The sequence below is a fragment of the Ranitomeya variabilis genome, chromosome 1, assembly GCF_051348905.1.
Source record: "Ranitomeya variabilis isolate aRanVar5 chromosome 1, aRanVar5.hap1, whole genome shotgun sequence".
Lineage (NCBI taxonomy): Eukaryota > Metazoa > Chordata > Amphibia > Anura > Dendrobatidae > Ranitomeya > Ranitomeya variabilis.
This window is the reverse complement of record NC_135232.1, coordinates 1,136,218,556-1,136,237,138: the sequence shown is the minus strand read 5'-3', so window position 1 is coordinate 1,136,237,138 and position 18,583 is coordinate 1,136,218,556. Positions and strand designations below refer to the sequence as shown.

Sequence of the window (18,583 nt, the reverse complement as noted above, 5' to 3'; positions counted from 1 at the left end):
ATGTCACCACTCTAGTGAATGGATAGGCTGTATTCTCAGTGATGTCACCACTCTTGAGTGAATGGATAGGCTGCATTCTCAGTGATGTCACCGCTCTCTAGAGAATGGATAGGCTGCATTTTCAGTGATGTCACCGCTCTCTAGTGATGGATAGGCTGCATTCTCAGTGATGTCACCACTCTCTAGTGAATGGATAGGCTGCATTCTCAGTGATGTCACCGCTCTCTAGTGAATGGATAGGCTGCATTCTCAGTGATGTCACCGCTCTCTAGTGAATGGATAGGCTGCATTCTCAGTGATGTCACCGCTCTCTAGTAAATGAATAGGCTACATTCTCATTGATGTCACCGATCTCTAGTGTTGGATAGGCTGCATTCTCAGTGATGTCACTGCTCTCTAGTGATGGATAGGAGGCATTCTCAGTGAGGTCACCGCTCTCTAGTGATGGATAGGCTGCATTCTCAGTGATGTCACCGCTCTCTAGCCAATAGATAGGCTGCATTCTCATTGATGTCACCGATCTCTAGTGATGGACAGGCTGCAATCTCAGTGATGTCACCACTCTCTAGTGATGGATAGGAGGCATTCTCAGTGATGTCACCACTCTCTAGCGATGGATAGGAGGCATTCCCAATGATATCACAGCTCTCTAGTAAATGGATAGGAGGCATTCCCATTGATGTCACCACTCTCTAGTGATGGATAGGCTGCAATCTCAGTGATGTCACCGCTCTTTAGTGAATGAATAGTCTGCATTCTCAGTGATATCACCGCTCTCTAGTGAATGAATAGGCTGCATTCTCAGTGATGTCATTGCTCTCTAGTGAATGGATTGGTTGTATTCTCAGTGATATCACTGCTCGCTAGTGAATAGATAGATTGCATTCTCAGTGATGTCACCGCTCTCTAGTGATGTATAGGCTGCATTCTTAGTGATGTCACCACTCTCTAGTGAATGGTTAAGCTGCATTCTCAGTGATGTCACTGCTCTCTAGTGAATGGATAGGCTGCATTCTCAGTGATGACACCACTCTTGAGTGATGGATAGGCTGCATTCTCAGTGATGTCACCGCTCTCTAGTGATGGATAGGCTGCATTCTCAGTGATGTCACTGCTCTCTAGTGATGGATAGGCTGCATTCTCAGTGATGTCACCGCTCTCTAGTGAATGGATAGGCTGCATTCTCAGTGATGTCACTGCTCTCTAGTGATGGATAGGCTGCATTCTCAGTGATGTCACCGCTCTATAGTGATGGATAGGCTGCATTCTCAATGATGTCACCACTCTCTAGTGATGGATAGGCTGCATTCTCAGTGATGTCACTGCTCTATAGTGATGGATAGGCTGCATTCGCAGTGATGTCACCGCTCTCTAGTGAATGGATAGGCTGCATTCTCAGTGATGTCACTGCTCGCTAGTGAATGGATAGATTGCATTCTCAGTGAAGTCACCGCTCTCTAGTGATGTATAGGCTGCATTCTTAGTGATGTCACCACTCTCTAGTGAATGGATAGGCTGTATTCTCAGTGATGACACCACTCTTGAGTGAATGGATAGGCTGCATTCTCAGTGATGTCACCGCTCTCTAGAGAATGGATAGGCTGCATTTTCAGTGATGTCACCGCTCTCTAGTGATGGATAGGCTGCATTCTCAGTGATGTCACCGCTCTCTAGTGAATGGATAGGCTGCATTCTCAGTGATGTCACCGCTCTCTAGTGAATAGATAGGCTGCATTCTCAGTGATGTCACCGCTCTCTAGTGAATGGATAGGCTGCATTCTCAGTGATGTCACCGCTCTATAGTGAATGGATAGGCTGCATTCTCAGTGATATCACCGCTCTCTAGTGATGGATAGGCTGCATTCACAGTGATGTCACCGCTCTCTAGTGATGGATAGGCTGCATTCTCAATAATGTCATTGCTCTCTAGTGAATGGATAGGTTGTATTCTCAGTGATGTCACTGCTCGCTAATGAATGGATAGATTGCATTCTCAGTGATGTCACCGCTCTCTAGTGATGTATAGGTTGCATTCTTAGTGATGTCACCACTCTCTAGAGAATGGATAGGCTGCATTCTCAGTGATGTCACCGCTCTCTAGAGAATGGATAGGCTGCATTCTCAGTGATGTCACCGCTCTCTAGTGATGGATAGGCTGCATTCTCAGTGATGTCACCGCTCTCTAGTGAATGGATAGGCTGCATTCTCAGTTATGTCACCGCTCTCTAGTGAATGGATAGGCTGCATTCTCAGTGATGTCACCGCTCTCTAGTGATGGATAGGCTGCATTCTCAGTGATGTCACCGCTCTCTAGTGAATGGATAGGCTGCATTCTCAGTTATGTCACCACTCTCTAGTGAATGGATAGGCTGCATTCTCAGTGATGTCACCGCTCTCTAGTGAATGGATAGGCTGCATTCTCAGTTATGTCACCACTCTCTAGTGAATGGATAGGCTGCATTCTCAGTGATGTCATTGCTCTCTAGTGAATGGATAGGTTGTATTCTCAGTGATGTCACTGCTCGCTAGTGAATGGATAGATTGCATTCTCAGTGATGTCACCGCTCTCTAGTGATGTATAGGCTGCATTCTTAGTGATGTCACCACTCTCTAGTGAATGGATAGGCTGTATTCTCAGTGATGTCACCACTCTTGAGTGAATGGATAGGCTGCATTCTCAGTGATGTCACCGCTCTCTAGAGAATGGATAGGCTGCATTTTCAGTGATGTCACTGCTCTCTAGTGATGGATAGGCTGCATTCTCAGTGATGTCACCGCTCTCTAGTGAATGGATAGGCTGCATTCTCAGTGATGTCACCGCTCTCTAGTGAATGGATAGGCTGCATTCTCAGTGATGTCACCGCTCTCTAGTGAATGGATAGGCTGCATTCTCAGTGATGTCACCACTCTCTAGTGATGGATAGGCTGCATTCTCAGTGATGTCACCACTCTCTAGTGATGGATAGGCTGCATTCTCAGTGATGTCACTGCTCTCTAGTGATGGATAGGCTGCATTCTCAGTGATGTCACCGCTCTTTAGTCAATGGATAGGCTGCATTCTCAGTGATGTCACCGCTCTCTAGTGATGGATAGGTGTTGTGATCCGCTTTTTGGGCTCCCCTAGTGGTGGCTGGTGGTACTGGAGACTTGTGTGTTCTTTTCTGCCTCAGCTCACCTGCTTCCATCAGTTTTGGGAGTTCCCTATTTAGCCTTGCTCTCCAGTCACTTCCTTGCCTGTCATCATTGTAACCTGAGTCTTTCAGTTGCATGTTCCTGCTACCAGTCTGCTGATCAGCTAAGTGGACTCTTGTCCTTTTTGTTTTGTATTTTTTGTCCAGTTTACAGTTTGTCATTTCCTGTTACTGGAAGCTCTTGTGGACTGAAATTGCCACTCCTGTGTCATGAGTTGACACAGGAGTCTTAAAGTAATTTCAGGATGGGTTTTTGAAAGGGTTTTTCAGCTGACCGTGAAGTCCTCTTTTGTATCCTTCCTCTATCTAGTAAGTGGACCTCGCTTTGCTAAATCTACCTTCATACTGTGTATGTCTTTTCCTCTGTACTCACCGTTAATATATGTGGGGGCTACTATCATCTTTGGGGAATTTCACTAGAGGTAAGCCAGGTCTGTTCCTTCCTCTTCCAGGCGTACTTAGTTCTCCGGCTGGCGCATGGCATCTAGGCAGCCGTAGGAATGCTTCCTGGCTACTGTTAGTTGTGTGGTAGATTTAGGTCACGGTCAGCTTGAGTTTCCATCACCCGAGGGCTAGTCTGTTATTTTGTGTTTCTGATGTTCCCATGCCATTGGGGAATCATGACAGTATGACCGGCCACTGTTAAAGTAATTGGCAGAAGAAAGGAGAGTAAAAGAAGTCTGTAGATTTTATTTTTTTTTCCTCACATGTTTGCTACTTAGTTGGCTCAGTTGTATTTCTGCTCTATTTACAGCCTTGTCTTTCTCTCCTTCTAATCCTTGAATGGCTCTGATCTCTCCGGTTAAAGGATGGACTCTCAGAGTTTGGCTGCAGGTTTAAATAATCTTGCTACGAAGGTTCAGAATTTACAAGATTATGTTATACATACCCCTATTTCTGAACCTAAGATTCCTACACCTGAGGTATTTTCCGGAGATAGATCTCGGTTTCAGAATTTCAAATGTAATTGTGAATTATTTTTTTCTCTCAGACCTCACTCCTCTGGAGATCCTGTTCAGCAGGTTAAGATTGTGATTTCTTTGCTGCGAGGTGACCCTCAAAATTGGGCATTTTCATTGACACCAGGGGATCCTGCGTTGCTCAATGTGGATGCGTTTTTTCTGGCTTTAGGGTTGCTGTATGAGTTACCTAATTTGGAGATTCAAGCTGAAAAAGCTTTAATAGCCCTGTCTCAAGGGCAAGATGAAGCTGAGATATACTGCCAAAAATTTCGTAAATTGTCTGTGCTTACTCAGTGGAATGGGTGTGCCCTGGCGGCAATTTTCAGAGAGGGCCTTTCTGATGCCGTTAAGGATGTCATGGTGGGGTTTCCTACGCCCACAGATCTGAATGAGTCCATCACAATGGCGATTCAGATTGATCGGCGTTTGCGGGAGCGCAAACCCGTGCACCATTTGGCGGTATCTTCTGAAGGGACGCCAGAGAAAATGCAATGTGACAGAATTCTGTCAAGAAGCGAGCGGCAGAATTATAGGCGCAAAAATGGCTTGTGCTTCTACTGTGGTGATTCCGCGCATGTTATATCAGCATGCTCTAAACGTACTAGGAAGGTTGACAAGTCTGTTTCTATTGGCACTTTACAGTCTAAATTTCTTCTGTCTGTAACTCTGATTTGTTCATTATCAGTTATTACCGTGGATGCCTATGTGGACTCTGGCGCCGCTCTGAGTCTCATGGATTGGTCCTTCGCCAGGCGCTGTGGGTTTGATTTGGAGCCTCTGGAAGTTCCTATGCCTCTGAAGGGTATTGATTCTACACCTCTGGCTTGTAATAGACCACAGTTCTGGACGCAAGTGACTATGCGTATGACTCCAGACCATCAGGAGATGATTCGCTTCCTCGTGTTGTATAATTTACATGATGTTTTGGTGCTTGGATTACCATGGTTACAATCTCATAACCCAGTACTGGACTGGAAAACTATGTCTGTGTTAAGCTGGGGATGTCGGGGGGCTCATGGGGACATACCTTTGGTTTCTATCTCGTCATCTATTCCCTCTGAGGTTCCGGCATTTTTGTCGGATTTTGGGGATATTTTTGAAGAGCCTAAAATTGGTTCTCTCCCTCCCCACATAGAGTGTGATTGCGCCATAGATCTGATTCCAGGCAGTAAATTTCCAAAGGGTCGTTTGTTTAACCTATCTGTACCTGAGCATGCTGCCATGCGAGAGTATGTTAAGGAGTCCCTGGAAAAGGGACATATTCGTCCTTCTTCATCACCTTTAGGAGCTGGGTTTTTCTTTGTCTCTAAAAAGGATGACTCGCTGAGGCCTTGTATTGATTATCGACTCCTGAATAAAATCACTGTCAAATATCAGTATCCGTTGCCGCTGCTTACTGATTTGTTTGCTCGCATAAGGGGGGCTAAGTGGTTCTCCAAGATTGATCTCCGTGGGGCGTATAATTTGGTGCGAATTAAGCAAGGGGATGAGTGGAAAACCGCATTTAATACGCCTGAGGGCCACTTTGAGTATTTAGTAATGCCTTTCGGCCTTTCTAATGCACCTTCAGTTTTTCAGTCCTTTATGCATGATATTTTCCGTGAATATCTGGATAAATTTATGATTGTGTATTTGGACGATATTTTGATTTTTTCTGAGGACTGGGAGTCTCATGTTCAGCAGGTCAGGAGGGTTTTTCAGGTCTTGCGGGAGAATTCTCTGTGTGTAAAGGGTTCTAAGTGTGTTTTTGGGGTTCAAAATATTTCCTTTTTAGGGTACATTTTTTCCCCTTCTTCTGTTGAGATGGACCCTGTCAAGGTTCGGGCTATTTGTGACTGGACGCAGCCTACTTCTCTAAAGGGTCTTCAGAAGTTCTTGGGCTTTGCTAATTTTTATCGTCGATTTATAACTGGTTTTTCTGGTGTTGCTAAGCCTCTTACGGATTTGACTAAGAAGGGTGCTGATGTTGCCAATTGGTCCTCTGCCGCTGTGGAGGCCTTTCGGGAACTTAAGCGCCGCTTTTTGTCTGCCCCTGTGTTGCGCCAGCCTGATGTCTCTCTCCCCTTTCAGGTTGAGGTCGATGCTTCCGAGATCGGAGCGGGGGCGGTTTTGTCGCAGAAAAGTTCCGATTGCTCAGTGATGAGACCTTGTGCGTTTTTTTCTCGAAAATTTTCTGCCGCCGAAAGAAATTATGATGTCGGTAATCGGGAGCTTTTGGCCATGAAGTGGGCATTTGAGGAGTGGCGTCATTGGCTTGAGGGTGCTAGACATCAAGTGGTGGTTTTGACTGATCACAAGAATCTGATTTATCTTGAGTCTGCCAGGCGCCTGAATCCTAGACAGGCGCGCTGGTCGTTGTTTTTCTCTCGGTTTAATTTTGTGGTCTCATATCTACCAGGTTCTAAGAATGTGAAGGCAGATGCCCTTTCTAGGAGTTTTGAGCCTGATTCCCCTGGTGATTCGGAACCTACAGGTATCCTTAAGGATGGGGTGATATTATCCGCTATTTCCCCAGATCTGCGACGTGCTTTGCAAGAGTTTCAGGCGGATAGACCTGATCGCTGCCCACCTGGTAGATTGTTTGTTCCTGATGATTGGACCAGTAGAGTCATCTCGGAGGTTCATTCTTCTACGCTGGCGGGTCATCCTGGAATTTTTGGTACCAGGGATTTGGTGGCTAAATCCTTCTGGTGGCCATCTCTGTCTCGAGATGTGCGTGTTTTTGTGCAGTCTTGTGATGTGTGTGCTCGGGCCAAGCCTTGTTGTTCTAGGGCTAGCGGGTTGTTGTTGCCCTTGCCTATTCCGAAGAGGCCTTGGACGCACATCTCGATGGACTTTATTTCTGATCTTCCTGTCTCTCAGAGGATGTCTGTTATCTGGGTGGTGTGTGACCGTTTTTCTAAGATGGTTCATTTGGTGCCATTGCCGAAGTTGCCTTCCTCGTCTGAGTTGGTTCCTTTGTTTTTTCAAAATGTGGTTCGCTTGCATGGTATTCCTGAAAATATCGTTTCTGATCGGGGTACCCAGTTCGTTTCTAGATTTTGGCGGGCATTCTGTGCCAGGTTGGGCATTGATTTGTCTTTTTCGTCTGCCTTCCATCCTCAGACTAATGGCCAGACGGAGCGAACTAATCAGACTTTGGAGATGTATTTGAGGTGTTTTGTGTCTGCGGATCAGGATGATTGGGTTGCCTTTTTGCCGTTGGCGGAGTTTGCTCTTAATATTCGGGCTAGTTCGGCCACTTTGGTTTCCCCTTTCTTTTGCAATTCGGGGTTTCATCCCCGTTTTTCTTCTGGTCAGGCGGAGTCTTCGGATTGTCCTGGAGTAGATGCTGTGGTGGATCGGTTGTATCGGATTTGGGAACAAGTGGTGGACAATTTGAATTTGTCCCAGGAGAGGACTCAGCGGTTTGCTAACCGCCAGCGTCGGGTTGGTCCTCGCCTTCGTGTTGGGGACTTGGTGTGGTTGTCTTCCCGTTTTGTCCCAATGAGAGTTTCTTCTCCTAAATTTAAGCCTCGGTTCATCGGTCCCTATAGGATTTTGGAGATTATTAACCCTGTTTCCTTTCGTTTGGACCTCCCGGCATCTTTCGCTATCCATAATGTTTTCCATCGGTCGTTGTTGCGGAGATACGAGGTGCCGGTTGTTCCTTCTGCTGAGCCTCCTGCTCCTGTGCTGGTTGAGGGTGAATTGGAGTACGTTATAGAGAAGATCTTGGACTCCCGTATTTCCAGGCGGAGACTCCAGTATCTGGTTAAATGGAAGGGCTATGATCAGGAAGATAATTCTTGGGTAACTGCCTCTGATGTTCATGCCTCGGATTTGGTTCGTGCCTTTCATAGGGCTCATCCAGGTCGCCCTGGCGGTTCTTGTGAGGGTTCGGTGCCCCCTCCTTAAGGGGGGGGTACTGTTGTGATCCGCTTTTTGGCTCCCCTGGTGGTGGCTGGTGGTACTGGAGACTTGTGTGTGCTTTTCTGCCTCAGCTCACCTGCTTCCATCAGTTTTGGGAGTTCCCTATTTAGCCTTGCTCTCCAGTCACTTCCTTGCCGGTCATCATTGTAACCTGAGTCTTTCAGTTGCATGTTCCTGCTACTAGTCTGCTGATCAGCTAAGTGGACTCTTGTCCTTATTGTTTTGTTTTTCTTGTCCAGTTTACAGTTTTGTCATTTCCTGTTACTGGAAGCAATTGTGGACTGAAATTGCCACTCCTGTGTCATGAGTTGACACAGGAGTCTTAAAGTAATTTCAGGATGGGTTTTTGAAAGGGTTTTTCAGCTGACCGTGAAGTCCTCTTTTGTATCCTTCCTCTATCTAGTAAGTGGACCTCGCTTTGCTAAATCTACCTTCATACTGTGTATGTCTTTTCCTCTGTACTCACCGTCCATATACGTGGAGGCTACTATCATCTTTGGGGATTTCTCTAGAGGTAAGCCAGGTCTGTTCCTTCCTCTTCCAGGCATAGTTAGTTCTCCGGCTGGCGCATGGCATCTAGGCAGCCGTAGGAATGCTTCCTGGCTACTGTTAGTTGTGTGGTAGATTTAGGTCACGGTCAGCTTGAGTTTCCATCACCCGAGAGCTAGTCTGTTATTTTTGTGTTTCTGATGTTCCCATGCCATTGGGGAATCATGACAGGATAGGCTGCATTCTCAGTGATGTCATCGCTCTCTAGTGAATGGATTGGCTGCATTCTCAGTGATGTCACCGCTCTCTAGTGATGGATAAGCTGCATTCACAGTGATGACACCGCTCTCTAGTGATGGATAGCCTGCATTCTCAATGATGTCATTGCTCTCTAGTGAATGGATAGGGTGTATTCTCAGTGATGTCACTGCTTGCTAGTGAATGGATAGATTGCATTCTCAGTGATGTCACCGCTCTCTAGTGATATATAGGTTGCATTCTTAGTGATGTCACCACTCTCTAGTGAATGGATAGGCTGCATTCTCAGTGATGTCACCGCTCTCTAGAGAATGGATAGGCTGCATTCTCAGTGATGTCACCGCTCTCTAGTGATGGATAGGCTGCATTCTCAGTGATGTCACCGCTCTCTAGTGAATGGATAGGCTGCATTCTCAGTGATGTCACCGCTCTCTAGTGAATGGATAGGCTGCATTCTCAGTGATGTCACCACTCTCTAGTGAATGGATAGGCTGCATTCTCAGTGATGTCACCGCTCTCTAGTGAATGGATAGGCTGCATTCTCAGTGATTTCATTGCTCTCTAGTGAATGTATAGGTTGTATTCTCAGTGATATCACTGCTCGCTAGTGAATGGATAGATTGCATTCTCAGTGATGTCACCGCTCTCTAGTGATGGATAGGCTGCATTCTTAGTGATGTCACCACTCTCTAGTGAATGGATAGGCTGTATTATCAGTCATGTCACCACTCTTGAGTGAATGGATAGGCTGCATTCTCAGTGATGTCACCGCTCTCTAGAGAATGGATAGGCTGCATTTTCAGTGATGTCACCGCTCTCTAGTGAATGGATAGGCTGCACTATCAGTGATGTCACCGCTCTCTAGTGAATGAATAGGCTGCATTCTCAGTGATGTCACCGCTCTCTAGTGAATGGATAGGCTGCATTCTCAGTGATGTCACCGCTCTCTAGTGAATGGATAGGCTGCATTCTCAGTAATGTCACCGCTCTCTAGTGAATGGATAGGCTGCATTCTCAGTGATGTCACCGCTCTCTAGTGATGGATAGGCTGCATTCACAGTGATGTCACCGCTCTCTAGTGATGGATAGGCTGCATTCTCAATGTTGTCATTGCTCTCTAGAGAATGGATAGTTTGTATTCTCAGTGATGTCACTGCTCGCTAGTGAATGGATAGATTGCATTCTCAGTGATGTCACCGCTCTCTAGTGATGTATAGGTTGCATTCTCAGTGATGTCACTGCTCTCTAGAGAATGGATAGGCTGCATTCTCAGTGATGTCACCGCTCTCTAGTGAATGGATAGGCTGCATTCTCAGTGATGTCACTGCTCTCTAGTGAATGGATAGGCTGCATTCTCAGTGATGTCACCGCTCTCTAGTGAATGGATAGGCTGCATTCTCAGTGATGTCACCACTCTCTAGTGAATGGATAGGCTGTATTCTTAGTGATGTCACCGCTCTCTAGTGATGGATAGGCTGCATTCACAGTGATGTCACCGCTCTCTAGAGAATGTATAGGCTGCATTCTCAATGATGTCACTGCTCTCTAGTGATGGATAGGCTGCATTCTCAGTGATGTCACCACTCTTGAGTGATGGATCGGCTGCATTTTCAGTGATGTCACCGCTCTAGAGAATGGATAGGCTGCATTCTCAGTGATGTCACCGCTCTCTAGTGATGGATAGGCTGCATTCTCAATTATGTCACTGCTCTCTAGTGATGGATAGGCTGCATTCTCAGTGATGTCACCGCTCTATAGTGATGGATAGGCTGCATTCTCAATGATGTCACCGCTCTCTAGTGATGGATAGGCTGCATTCTCAGTGATGTCACCGCTCTCTAGTGATGGATAGGCTGCATTCTCAATGATATCACTGCTCGCTAGTGAATAGATAGATTGCATTCTCAGTGATGTCACCGCTCTCTAGTGATGTATAAGCTGCATTCTTAGTGATGTCACCACTCTCTAGTGAATGGTTAGGCTGCATTCTCAGTGATGTCACTGCTCTCTAGTGAATGGATAGGCTGCATTCTCAGTGATGACACCACTCTTGAGTGATGGATAGGCTGCATTCTCAGTGATGTCACCGCTCTCCTGAGAATGGATAGGCTGCATTCTCAGTGATGTCACCGCTCTCTAGTGATGGATAGGCTGCATTCTCAGTGATGTCACTGCTCTCTAGTGATGGATAGGCTGCATTCTCAGTGATGTCACCGCTCTCTAGTGAATGGATAGGCTGCATTCTCAGTGATGTCACTGCTCTCTAGTGATGGATAGGCTGCATTCTCAGTGATGTCACCGCTCTATAGTGATGGATAGGCTGCATTCTCAATGATGTCACCACTCTCTAGTGATGGATAGGCTGCATTCTCAGTGATGTCACTGCTCTATAGTGATGGATAGGCTGCATTCGCAGTGATGTCACCACTCTCTAGTGAATGGATAGTCTACATTCTCAGTGATATCACCGCTCTCTAGTGAATGGATAGGCTGCATTCTCAGTGATGTCATTGCTCTCTAGTGAATGGATAGGTTGTATTCTCAGTGATGTCACTGCTCGCTAGTGAATGGATAGATTGCATTCTCAGTGATGTCACCGCTCGCTAGTGATGTATAGGCTGCATTCTTAGTGATGTCACCACTCTCTAGAGAATGGATAGGCTGTATTCTCAGTGATGTTACCACTCTTGAGTGAATGGATAGGCTGCATTCTCAGTGATGTCACCGCTCTCTAGAGAATGGATAGGCTGCATTTTCAGTGATGTCACCGCTCTCTAGTGATGGATAGGCTGCATTCTCAGTGATGTCACCGCTCTCTAGTGAATGGATAGGCTGCATTCTCAGTGATGTCACCGCTCTCTAGTGATGGATAGGCTGCATTCTCAGTGATGTCACCGCTCTCTAGTGAATGGATAGGCTGCATTCTTAGTGATGTCACCGCTCTCTAGTGAATGGATAGGCTGCATTCTCAGTGATGTCACCACTCTCTAGAGAATGGATAGGCTGCATTTTCAGTGATGGCACCGCTCTCTAGTGATGGATAGGCTGCATTCTCAGTGATGTCACCGCTCTCTAGTGAATGGATAGGCTGCATTCTCAGTGATGTCACCGCTCTCTAGTGAATGGATAGGCTGCATTCTCAGTGATGTCATCACTCTCTAGTGAATGGATTGGCTGCATTCTCAGTGATGTCACCGCTCTCTAGTGATGGATAGGCTGCATTCACAGTGATGACACCGCTCTCTAGTGATGGATAGCCTGCATTCTCAATGATGTCATTGCTCTCTAGTGAATGGATAGGGTGTATTCTCAGTGATGTCACTGCTTGCTAGTGAATGGATAGATTGCATTCTCAGTGATGTCACCGCTCTCTAGTGATGTATAGGTTGCATTCTTAGTGATGTCACCACTCTCTAGTGAATGGATAGGCTGCATTCTCAGTGATGTCACCGCTCTCTAGAGAATGGATAGGCTGCATTCTCAGTGATGTTACCGCTCTCTAGTGATGGATAGGCTGCATTCTCAGTCATGTCACCGCTCTCTAGTGAATGGATAGGCTGCATTCTCAGTCATGTCACCGCTCTCTAGTGAATGGATAGGCTGCATTCTCAGTGATGTCACCGCTCTCTAGTGAATGGATAGGCTGCATTCTCAGTGATGTCACCGCTCTCTAGTGAATGGATAGGCTGCATTCTCAGTGATGTCATTGCTCTCTAGTGAATGGATAGGTTGTATTCTCAGTGATATCACTGCTCGCTAGTGAATGGATAAATTGCATTCTCAGTGATGTCACCGCTCTCTAGTGATGTATAGGCTGCATTCTTAGTGATGTCACCGCTCTCTAGTGAATGGATAGGCTGTATTCTCAGTGATGTCACCACTCTTGAGTGAATGGATAGGCTGCGTTCTCAGTGATGTCACCGCTCTCTAGAGAATGGATAGGCTGCATTTTCAGTGATGTCACTGCTCTCTAGTGATGGATAGGCTGCACTATCAGTGATGTCACCGCTCTCTAGTGAATGAATAGGCTGCATTCTCAGTGATGTCACCGCTCTCTAGTGAATAGATAGGCTGCATTCTCAGTGATGTCACCGCTCTCTAGTGAATGGATAGGCTGCATTCTCAGTGATGTTACCGCTCTCTAGTGAATGGATAGGCTGCATTCTCAGTGATGTCACCGCTCTCTAGTGATGGATAGGCTGCATTTTCAATGTTGTCATTGCTCTCTAGAGAATGGATAGTTTGTATTCTCAGTGATGTCACTGCTCGCTAGTGAATGGATAGATTGCATTCTCAGTGATGTCACCGCTCTCTAGTGATGTATAGGTTGCATTCTTAGTGATGTCACCACTCTCTAGTGAATGGATAGGCTGCATTCTCAGTGATGTCACTGCTCTCTAGAGAATGGATAGGCTGCATTCTCAGTGATGTCACCGCTCTCTAGAGAATGGATAGGCTGCATTTTCAGTGATGTCACCGCTCTTTAGTGATGGATAGGCTGCATTCTCAGTGATGTCACCGCTCTCTAGTGAATGGATAGGCTGCATTCTCAGTGATGTCACTGCTCTCTAGTGAATGGATAGGCTGCATTCTCAGTGATGTCACCGCTCTCTAGTGAATGGATAGGCTGCATTCTCAGTGATGTCACCGCTCTCTAGTGAATGGATAGGCTGTATTCTCAGTGATGTCACCGCTCTCTAGTGATGGATAGGCTGCATTCACAGTGATGTCACCGCTCTCTAGAGAATGGATAGGCTGCATTCTCAATGATGTCACTGCTCTCTAGTGATGGATAGGCTGCATTCTCAGTGATGTCACCACTCTTGAGTGATGGATCGGCTGCATTCTCAGTGATGTCACCTCTCTAGAGAATGGATAGGCTGCATTCTCAGTGATGTCACCGCTCTCTAGTGATGGATAGGCTGCATTCTCAGTGATGTCACCGCTCTCTAGTGATGGATAGGCTGCATTCTCAGTGATGTCATTGCTCTCTAGTGACTGGATAGGCTGCATTCTCAGTGATGTCACCACTCTTGAGTGATGGATCGGCTGCATTCTCAGTGATGTCACTGCTCTCTAGTGATGGATAGGCTGCATTCTCAGTGATGTCACCGCTCTATAGTGATGGATAGGCTGCATTCTCAATGATGTCACCGCTCTCTAGTGATGGATAGGCTGCATTCTCAGTGATGTGATGTCACCGCTCTCTAGTGATGGATAGGCTGCATTCTCAGTGATGTCACCGCACTCTAGTGAATGGATAGGCTGCATTCTCAGTGATGTCACCGCTCTCTAGTGAATGGATAGGCTGCATTCTCAGTGATGTCACCGCTCTCTAGTGATGGATAGGCTGCATTCTCAGTGATGTCACTGCTCTCTAGTGATGGATAGGCTGCATTCTCAGTGATGTCACCACTCTCTAGTGAATGGATAGGCTGCATTCTCAGTGATGTCACTGCTCTCTAGTGATGGATAGGCTGCATTCTCAGTGATGTCACCGCTCTCTAGTGATGGATAGGCTGCATTCTCAGTGATGTCACTGCTCTCTAGTGATGGATAGGCTGCATTCTCAGTGATGTCACCGCTCTCTAGTGAATGGGTAGGCTGCATTCGCAGTGATGTCACCGCTCTCTAGTGATGTATAGGCTGCATTCTTAGTGATGTCACCACTCTCTAGTGAATGGATAGGCTGCATTCTCAGTGATGTCACTGCTCTCTAGTGAATGGATAGGCTGCATTCTCAGTGATGTCACCGCTCTCTAGTGAATAGATAGGCTGCATTCTCAGTGATGTCACCTCTCTCTAGTGAATAGGTAGGCTGCATTCTCAGTGATGTCACTGCTCTCTAGTGAATAGATAGGCTGCATTCTCAGTGATGTCACTGCTCTCTAGTGATGGATAGGCGGCATTCTCAGTGATGTCACCACCCTCTAGTGATGGATAGGCTGCATTCTCAGTGATTTCACCGCTCTCTAATGAATGGATAGTCTGCATTCTCAGTGATGTCACTGCTTTCTAGTGAATGTATAGGCAGCATTTTTGTTCTTATCCCTCCAGTCAATCAATATGAATCTGTTTCTGTTATTAAGTAGTTTTAATTTTGTTGGTATGCTCAGTATGTGCTTCTGTGATCTCCTTATGTTTTTCTGTTTTTTTGCTGTATGAGTTGCTTTTCGTGGATTTGCGAGCAGCCGGGTATTTTCTATTTCTTCGATGTTCTCTCTAGATGGATAGGCTGCATTCAGGACAACAGAATATGTATTTTTCTTTATTCTTTTTCATAGATCCAATCTGGAAGTATTTCTCAGCAAGAAATTGTACATAGAATCACAGCAAAATCCTCTAATGACCTTGAGAAGTTACGGGCAATATGGATGTGGATTTGCCATAATATCAGTGAGTCCTCTTCATCTTCACCTGAAGAAGGTGAAAAGGCTGGAGCATAGCTAAATAAGAAAAGACTTAAGGTGAAGGGGAAGGTTTCTGATGCAGTAAGCTGCCTCCCATCCAGAGACAAAATGTATTTTTTAATATTTTATTCCCTGACCTAGTGACCTGTTCTCAAATATTTGTTTTTTCTTTGGTCAATATTCATGTCCCTTTTTAAGAATCTTTGTAATTTTTGTGATGGAAACTATATTCAGTGCAATTATACACAATACTCCAAAAACAGGACAGATACAGTGGGGCAAAGTATTTAGTCAGTCAGCAATAGTGCAAGTTCCACCACTTAAAAAGATGAGAGGCGTCTGTAATTTACATCATAGGTAGACCTCAACTATGGGAGACAAACTGAGAAAAAAAATCCAGAAAATCACATTGTCTGTTTTTTTATCATTTTATTTGCATATTATGGTGGAAAATAAGTATTTGGTCAGAAACAAACAATCAAGATTTCTGGCTCTCACAGACCTGTAACTTCTTCTTTAAGAGTCTCCTCTTTCCTCCACTCATTACCTGTAGTAATGGCTCCTGTTTAAACTTGTTATCAGTATAAAAAGACACCTGTGCACACCCTCAAACAATCTGACTCCAAACTCCACTATGGTGAAGACCAAAGAGCTGTCAAAGGACACCAGAAACAAAATTGTAGCCCTGCACCAGGCTGGGAAGACTGAATCTGCAATAGCCAACCAGCTTGGAGTGAGGAAATCAACAGTGGGAGCAATAATTAGAAAATGGAAGACATTCAAGACCACTGATAATCTCCCTCGATCTGGGGCTCCACGCAAAATCCCACCCCGTGGGGTCAGAATGATCACAAGAACGGTGAGCAAAAATCCCAGAACCACGCGGGGGGACCTAGTGAATGAACTGCAGAGAGCTGGGACCAATGTAACAAGGCCTACCATAAGTAACACACTACGCCACCATGGACTCAGATCCTGCAGTGCCAGACGTGTCCCACTGCTTAAGCCAGTACATGTCCGGGCCCGTCTGAAGTTTGCTAGAGAGCATTTGGATGATCCAGAGGAGTTTTGGGAGAATGTCCTAAGGTCTGATGAAACCAAACTGGAACTGTTTGGTAGAAACACAACTTGTCGTGTTTCGAGGAAAAAGAATACTGAGTTGCATCCATCAAACACCATACCTACTGTAAAGCATGGTGGTGGAAACATCATGCTTTGGGGCTGTTTCTCTGCAAAGGGGCCAGGACGACTGATCCGGGTACATGAAAGAATGAATGGGGCCATGTATCGTGAGATTTTGAGTGCAAACCTCCTTCCATCAGCAAGGGCATTGAAGATGAAACGTGGCTGGGTCTTTCAACATGACAATGATCCAAAGCACACCGCCAGGGCAACGAAGGAGTGGCTTCGTAAGAAGCATTTCAAGGTCCTGGAGTGGCCTAGCCAGTCTCCAGATCTCAACCCTATAGAAAACCTTTGGAGGGAGTTGAAAGTCCGTGTTGCCAAGCGAAAAGCCAAAAACATCACTGCTCTAGAGGAGATCTGCATGGAGGAATGGGCCAACATACCAACAACAGTGTGTGGCAACCTTGTGAAGACTTACAGAAAACGTTTGACCTCTGTCATTGCCAACAAAGGATATATTACAAAGTATTGAGATGAAATTTTGTTTCTGACCAAATACTTATTTTCCACCATAATATGCAAATAAAATGATAAAAAAACAGACAATGTGATTTTCAGGATTTTTTTTTCACAGTTTGTCTCCCATAGTTGAGGTCTACCTATGATGTAAATTACAGACGCCTCTCATCTTTTTAAGTGGTGGAACTTGCACTATTGCTGAATGACTAAATACTTTTTTGCCCCACTGTATATCTGGTACCAAGCTGCTGTCCTTCTGTTTGTAATAATCTGTGACATTCTAGTGTTTCCCAGTACATTTCCCCACACACAGTATGATGTCCCCCACAGTATGTCCCCCCACCCACAGTATGATGTCCCCCACAGTATGTTCCCCCACCCACAGTATGATGTCCCCCACAGTACATTCCCCCACACACAGTATGATGCCCTCACAGTACGTTCCCCCACACACAGTATGATACCCTCCACAGTACATTCCCCCACACACAGTATGATACCACTTTCCAGTTCCGCTTTGGAACTTGCAGCTCTCTGGCACCCCGCTTACCCTCAGGTCAGGCTAGGTACTGCACCTAGGGTACTTAGTCGCCAGGAAGGCTGCCTGCTATGTACTGGCTATTGGGCACACTGCAGAGAGGGCGTTATAACTACTCCCACACAGGCAGGAACAATAATTATCAATGCCGCCGTCGCTACAACGACTCCCAAATATACAGAACAAGTATGCTGCCACCAGCTCCAATTAAACGGGTCCGAAGCCAACCCAATTCAGTAGCGTAATTAACTTCAGAAGACTTAGGGTACGTTTTAGAGCAAGGGAACGAAACTAGTAAATATTATAACTTTTACTCCATAAAAAGACTAGGCAGTGTTTATAAAAGGTATATAAAGATGTTACAATATGAGACAAAGTATGTACAAAGCAATTATAAAATAAATATGGATTAAAGGAAGATAAACTCACATTTGCTTAGATCATTTCAGGCAAACTATGCTGGTAGGCGGAGCCCAAATGTCTCAATGCATCAGGGAGGCTGTCTGTATTGAAGTCCCAGGCAAGAATGAAGGCTGGGTCGAGTGCAGCAACTTATAACTGCAGGTTTGTGACATCACTAAAGGGGTTTGAGTTACCATCGCCCTCCCCTCTCCTCAGATGTACAGTTTTTACCAACAATACTTGTAATTCTCATATCTTAGCTTGAGAACATGTCAGAATCACAGCACACCCATCATTGATCTTATTTTAAAATTGGCTTCCTAATGATACCAAATTCGTCCTAGTTGTTCCACATGGTTCCGGAGAAATCCGCACTTTGTACTCATTGTGTTTAGCTGCTCACGCTTACAGTGTTTGACAGATCTACCGATGGAAGTTAGCAATATATACTCCTTATTTTTCTAGCCCAAATCGGTGGCCCACTACCTTATTATAATAGAACAAAGAACCTCATGTCTTTTGAGAGAGACTAGAACAGTTTCAGCTGGTACTGGAGAGAGATTTGTGCGGCTACAGGCGCAATAAAAATTCTTGTGGTGGGGCCATGAGGGATTTGGGATCCACACACACACATCTCAGCAAGCAGGAACACAGAGAGAAGGGGGGTCAGAGCCTACAGTATGTGTGCTAACCGGGAAAACAAAAAATCATATTATACATTATCATCACACCCACACAGTACGTTCCCCCACACACAGTATGATGTCTCCACAGTGC

The 18,583-nt window shown here is 45.6% G+C and overlaps 1 protein-coding gene across 1 annotated transcript in view; it reads left to right on the top strand.

Moving 5' to 3' along the window:
* LOC143793069 (kyphoscoliosis peptidase-like) overlaps window positions 1–18,583 on the top strand; it is an 83,063-nt gene that overhangs the window by 11,082 nt on the left and 53,398 nt on the right. The window contains exon 2 of the mRNA XM_077279681.1: window positions 15,097–15,208. Within this exon, the coding sequence (XP_077135796.1) occupies window positions 15,097–15,208 (112 nt within the window). The remainder of the gene's footprint in view (window positions 1–15,096; window positions 15,209–18,583) is intronic.